Raw genomic sequence first — 6,517 nt, 5'->3', positions numbered from 1 at the left:
CTTACGCGCAGCATGCCAAAGCTGTCAATAGGCTCCTCAGCTAACTCTGCGCTAACTCATGTTACAGGTGGGGGCTCCTTCCCTTGAAATCACAGATGGTTAAGCTGTCCTAGGGGAGGCTACGCTTACCAATTGGAAGCTTGCACAGACGAACAAGCTGAACAAGCTGTGTTGCTGAAATGAGCTAAACTTATAACTTCCCCTTCACTGTTCACACGGGAGCGAGAGCTGCCATCCCGGACCACAACGATCAGTACTGGATCCCATTTGCATCAAAGTACACAGGACATACGTTGGATACAGGATAGACAGGAACATGTATCACCAAGTTTAATATGGGCGTTGAAACCACAAACACTCTTGACCTCGGACTGTATCGTGGTGGGCGGCTCTCCGTGTCAGGGGCTGCTGGCCAGAGCCTGCAGTCGACTATGTACTTCACGAATAAAATTAATAATTTATTTCCATTAAGCCTAACTTTCTATTACCAAGGCAAATAGTAGACAATGGAGGGGAACTGGCACGAGCAGAATCCCCGCCAGAGAACCGATATACGTCGCGGAGCCAGACACCCCGCTACGGAATCCCCAGAGCAATCTGAAAAGTTCANCAGAGAACCGATATACGTCGCGGAGCCAGACACCCCGCTACGGAATCCCCAGAGCAATCTGAAAAGTTCAGGGGCTCGACGACTGGAAAGGGGACTAAACGTTACAGCATTCCATGCTTACTTGTTGTTTGTCTTATAGTAGGGGCTCTTTTGGTAACTTACTTTTGGAGGGCACAGTCTGCCTCTCCCTTTCCGATTGACATTCAGGGGCTCATTGCGCGCTCCGCAGAGCTTGCCTTCCCAAGCTCACCCAGCACTCAGACAGGTTCTTCACAGCCTTCAGTGCGTATCATGGCGCCACTTACAGAGCTCAAGACGTCAGTTGTCAAGCCTGGGGCGGGACCAACAGTTGCAAAGGGGCAACGTGTGACAGTCCACGCCACCGGTTCTGTGCTTCATCCCGACGGCACCACGAAGAAGTTCTGGTCAACGAAGGACCCAGGGCAGCAGGTACATTAAGCCGTTAGAGCACCTTCTAACACTTCCACTAACAGGAGTTGCATGCAGACGAAAGTGAAATGCGCACTTCACATCCGCGCCAGTCTCATTGCACACTGAAAACGTTGATACTCTCAAGCAGTCCTTCTCGGGACACGCAAGCAAATCTGCATTGTGTGCAAACCAGTCATTTTTTTCAATGTCTGCATCCGCAGCCCTTCACATGGCAGGCAGGCCTTGGCCAAGTGATCGCTGGCTGGGATCAAGGTGTACTTGGCATGAACTTGGGGGAAACACGCATGATCTACATTCCAGCAAAGAGTAAGCTTAATGGACAGGTTCTTTAATAGCTGAGTAGACTATAAAGAATCACTCAAGTATAGGTGAGGTACTCATGGATCGATGTGCAATTGATTCTGTGTCTGTTGCGCAGTGGGGTACGGACAGAACGGATTCCCAGCATGGGGTATCCCGCCCAATGCTGACCTACAGTTCGAAATTGAATGCCTGAAGATCCAATGAACAACTTCACAACCCAATGTTTGTTCGCCAGCGCAGAGCACGTGTGTGGTGCTCGGTCACGCCTTGGCGGCCGACCTCTGCATTTTTCTCAAAAAAAGGCANCGCAGAGCACGTGTGTGGTGCTCGGTCACGCCTTGGCGGCCGACCTCTGCATTTTTCTCAAAAAAAGGCAGCAAACTTTCCACTGCCAACTTTCCTCCTTTAATTTGCATTCTTTGAAGTATCCGAGCAAAATCGTCCACAATGTGGAAGTCAAGGTGCATTTCGGGGAATGTGTCGTACATCTTGTTTTGCAAGAGCTAATATTGGACGGTAACATCGGATGCGCTTCACGCCTAGTGTTTCAAGATGTGCGCATCTAAATAACACTATTCAAGAGTCACTGGAGCATTTGCTCCACGCAGTGATGTAGCTACCTGCGGGATGAGTACCGCTTTGTAGAGCAGCTAAGTGTTCGCAATGAGTCGAAATGCGAACCACGAAAGCGACGTGCACCGCTTGGATCAGCTGAGTGCCGGAACAAAGATTACTGGTGCGATCACCTTGGAGTTTTAAATGCTGGCACTAGAATCTAAATAAGATGGAGGCAAATCGCCAAAGCGAAGCGCGCCATCTGGAAGAACTGAGTTGCGGAACGTGGTGTTTTTAGCATTCAGCTTAGCGTATTAAATACTGGTCTAAGAAGTTCAATAGAGCTATTGTTCGAACTTGACTCAACCAAAAGCCGCCTAACGCGCCTAACGCGAACACNAGAAGTTCAATAGAGCTATTGTTCGAACTTGACTCAACCAAAAGCCGCCTAACGCGCCTAACGCGAACACACTTTAAAAAACTGACGAAGTGTGCGGAGTATGCGGAGCTGGCATTTTGCAGTGTCAAGACACCGCAGCCTGTTTCATGCCATGCGCGGGCGTTCATTTTGCGCATTTTCATTACGACCCCCCATAGAACTTCTGGCATTTTGTTGGGCTTTATCCCGTTCAATTTCCAGCGACTGAAAATGAAGCTCACTTTTGTCCCTATTGCCTTAGTTCTGTCCACGTTCACAACGAGCCATGTGGTGCTTGGCCAGGGCAAGATCCTCTCGGCGTCAATGTTATCGGGCATGTTCTTTGGAACGAACACACCGGAAACTGCTGTTCCTGCAAATGTTGCAGCAACCGTTGAAGCTGCAGTTGGATCTGACGCTCCTTCCGGAGGAGATGAACTCAGCGCTAGCGCGACAAGCGGTTCCGCGGATCTGACTCCCAAAGCCGAGGTCGTGAGAGAACTTGCTGAACAAACACAGGGAGCCGATTCTGGAGCGCCCGGACAAGAAGTACTGGCGAGCCAAACTGATGCTCGAGCAGCCAAGGCCGAAGAGGCAACTGAGAAGATCGTCGCAGCTGCCGGTGAAAACGCAGCACCCGCAGCAGCAGTCCCCAGTGATGCAGCTGCTGTGGAGACGAAAACTTCAGCAACCAACATGGAAAAACAACAACTTACCGAAGAGGATGCCGCTAAGAATTCGGAGCTTTTGCAATCCGTCAGCGAGTCTGCTGAGACATCTTGGATCGCTAAAGTCAGCAAGGATAGTGCCATTGAAGCTCTTCTTCCACTTGTTGCCCTGACACCCGTCTTGGCGGCGGCAGGATTCCATGCTGACATCGACGAATCGACACCTGGAGCCCCCCTCGTTCGCTTCCCAAGTATCGACTACGCCGTACACGTAGAAGACCTCAAAAACTACGCTTAAGGATTAAAAGAATTCGAGATGCTGGTGGCGCTTCAACAGGAGACCGGAAAAACCAGCTCCACGTGACTGCAACACGGCTTCGGTGCGGCTTGGACTGGTGGGGCATGAAGTGAGCTCCCACGGTGCTGTCCTCCCTATTGTTCTATTGGGATGCTTGTTCGAATCCTTCGGTGCACAACTCTCAATGGAAACATTTGTGGACACCACCGCACGGAGAGACGCTGCCTCTCGATGCCAAACACGGCTTTCCCTCTAAAATAATTGTTTTTTCTTGAGAAACAACTCGCCATTGTCTGAATGTGGCTTTCAGGCCATTCACAAATATATGCAGGGTAAGGTGTTCCCTTCGGNAACTCGCCATTGTCTGAATGTGGCTTTCAGGCCATTCACAAATATATGCAGGGTAAGGTGTTCCCTTCGGGAAAAGTCTGCTTCCCACCTGGGAACATGCCACTTGGCAAGATATGTGGTGATGCACGATTTGCAGCCTTTCACATAGAGAGATTTGCCTAGGAAGTGTATAGCAATTTAGCCAGAAAGCTTCTACATATTTGAAAGTTAGCGAGCAGCCCGTCCTGTATCGAACAGAGCTTACAATAAAGCGCAAAGCCAGCCAGTACGAACGTTCCAAAACACTTTGCACTCAGCCCCTTCGGACTCTGCAGCGTGGGGAACAACAACGGCACTTCTGGGAAGTCACTCTTCGTTGGCATTGAACCACATCACAGTCTGACTTGTTTAAGAAGGAGACCTGTTGAGGATTTTGACAGTCAAACAGGTGGGTCTCCATCAGCCGCAACCGCGCGTCGATGTTTATATCAATAAAAAATGCGAATATAGGCTAAAAGTGATTGAATGACAGTCGTCTCACTGAAGTCCTGTGTCTCCTCCCTAAGTTGTACTGTCTTCTGGCGGGGCCAGCACCACACTGCACTTGCTGCGCCTGTCGTGGTAAGTTACAACAGCGCTCTTAGACTCCGAACATCATGGGAAAACGAGAAACAAGTTTCGGTGCTCCATTGATGCTAAAAAAGCTGTGCACTTTACACTCGTGAGCGCTGCGCTGTTGTCGTTGATGGCTCAAAGTGGAATGCGGAATGTACTAGCTTGTTGCTGACACACTCCGGAAGTCTCTGGTTGAAACCTAGTCGTATTCCGCATCCCACAAAAACGGGATCGTGTGTAATGTTGATGAACAGTAATGCTTCCGTCCTCGGAAAGCAGAAGCTGCAACTGGTAAATTGTGCTTTTCGGGACAGGTTTTCATGGTACTGTAGCTGGGAGGTTCAAAATTAGGTTAAAATTCGTACTGGATGAACTGAAGTGCTCCATATGCTGAGCTTTTGGGAAGGTGAGCGTACAACTGGAAGTGACTCGACGCGCAGCGGGTGTTGTTTGCGCCTCGGCTCAGTATGACGCCATCTGTACGCGAAACGCGGCGGGCATTATCCGCCAACGCAACTTCATTTATGGGATAGATTTCTGCGTTTCAGACAAATTAGTTCACCGGCTAGTGCAGCTGTGTGGGGCAGTCTCCTCCGACTCACGGCCAGTTCCTGTGCTTCCGGTCGCCCGGGCCCCGTAGTCTGGCTGGTTTGTCCACTGGCAGCAGGATACGCCTTTGACGGGGTGAGAGTTGACTGAATTGTTTGAAATCGAAACAATTCAAAAATAAGCGACAATTTGTAGAGGATCCCTCTTAATTGCCTTCTCCCTTATTGGCCGTCCCTTGGCCCCCTCCTTGCTTTGGACCTTTTCATTTTTTTCGGAAGTTTGCGGAAATGAGTGGCGGCGCTGCAGGTAAACATGAACGCAGTTCTTTCTCCGTATTATTTCATCTATTCTCATTCTTAGTCTATCCTCCAACCGTTCCGTTCGGCTCTGTCGTCAGCACTGCCGCATTCACTGAGCAGTGCTTTGGAATGCGCAGCGCAATGCACTGTCTGTCTGGGTCCAATATTTCCTCCCCTTCAGGCATACGGCTGCTATTTCTGTACATATTTATAGTATATGTGTATTCTTGTGGTTTTTACTTTGGTTGCTGTGCGATGCTCGTGCAGCAGGAGGAGGGCAGGGGGCTCGCATAGTGCTTGAGCGGGACACGTGGTTGGTGGAGAAATTCGAAAACCCGTCTGAAGTTCAGAAGCTTTCTGAAGGCCAAATGAAGCATAAAGTACAGGTGATTGAAGAAAAGCTGAAAAACGTTTCAGCTGTACACAACACAACGCCCAGAACTCTTCTACTTGCGAAACACACAACACCCACCCATTCAACTCTTGCAAAAGAGAAGAACTCCGCCATACAGCACTACTCTATGGCTTTGTTGGAGTTTCTATTTATGTGTATCTGTTGTTAGTTTGTTCCTTTTACAGATATGGAATGCGTTCGTTCGTCGTATTTAGGCATATTTTTATGTGTTTGTTCTTTCTACTTACGGGCGTTATGTGTTGTTGCCTGTATATTTACACATACTTTACGCCATCGCCGTTCCGTTTACACCTAGGTTGTGCGTTTGTTTGTCCTTTTCCGTCTGTTTCCTGTTGTGTGACTTCTTAATTACTTTTGCATGCAACAGACATTGCCCGCGTACGCATACGCGTCACAGGTGAGAACCGTCCACAGCATTTGTGTATGTATATAAGTACATATGTATATATACATATATATGTATATACACATGTGTTTACTCGTTTTTGTGTTTGTTTATAGGTGTATTTTGTTGTGTGCGTTTCAGGTGCGGGACTGTCGGGGTTTGGCTTTGCAGGTTGAGCCGAAGATGAATTCGTTGATTTTGGATTCATGCGAGGATACTCGGGTTTGTGTGAACAGTTTGATAGCTTCTGTTGAAATAGTGAATTGTAAGAAGATAAAGATACAAGTACTGGGCAATGTGCCGTCCATAACGATAGACAAGAGCCAGAAGGTGGATTTGTTTCTATCAAAGGAAAGCAAAGAAGTGGAAATAACAAGCAGCAAATCCTCCGAAATGAATCTAAATGTTCCTCTTGAAGGAGAAGAAAACGACTGGCAAGAAATTCCCATTCCCGAGCAGTTTCATCATAAACTAAAACCCGACGGAAAGCTGCATACGCGGGTCTCGGACTTGTACACGAGCTGAAACGCAGCGAAATGAAAAAAATAAATACCAAAGAAACTCAAATAAAATCACAAAATATATAAAGATAAACTTAAAAAACACAGAAATACACAAA

The 6,517-nt window shown here is 48.2% G+C and overlaps 2 protein-coding genes across 2 annotated transcripts; both read left to right on the top strand.

The window, feature by feature from the left end:
- Positions 1 to 2,570: 2,570 nt before the first annotated feature.
- EMH_0038790 (uncharacterized protein) lies at positions 2,571 to 3,305 on the top strand (the record flags this gene model as incomplete). Its single annotated transcript, XM_013502506.1, has 1 exon — positions 2,571 to 3,305. The coding sequence occupies one exon, from the start codon at positions 2,571 to 2,573 to the stop codon at positions 3,303 to 3,305; it is 735 nt and encodes a 244-aa protein (XP_013357960.1).
- Positions 3,306 to 5,086: 1,781 nt separating this feature from the next.
- Positions 5,087 to 6,423, top strand: EMH_0038780 (Adenylyl cyclase-associated protein, related; the record flags this gene model as incomplete). The annotated part of the gene is made up of 3 exons (XM_013502505.1): positions 5,087 to 5,105; positions 5,366 to 5,484; positions 6,040 to 6,423. The coding sequence occupies 3 exons, from the start codon at positions 5,087 to 5,089 to the stop codon at positions 6,421 to 6,423; spliced, it is 522 nt and encodes a 173-aa protein (XP_013357959.1).
- Between the last annotated feature and the right edge of the window lie 94 nt (positions 6,424 to 6,517).

This window comes from Eimeria mitis, genomic scaffold (genome assembly GCF_000499745.2).
Source record: "Eimeria mitis Houghton genomic scaffold, Emh_scaff1523, whole genome shotgun sequence".
NCBI classification, from domain to species: Eukaryota; Apicomplexa; class Conoidasida; order Eucoccidiorida; family Eimeriidae; genus Eimeria; species Eimeria mitis.
This window is presented reverse-complemented; position numbering and strand designations above follow the sequence as displayed.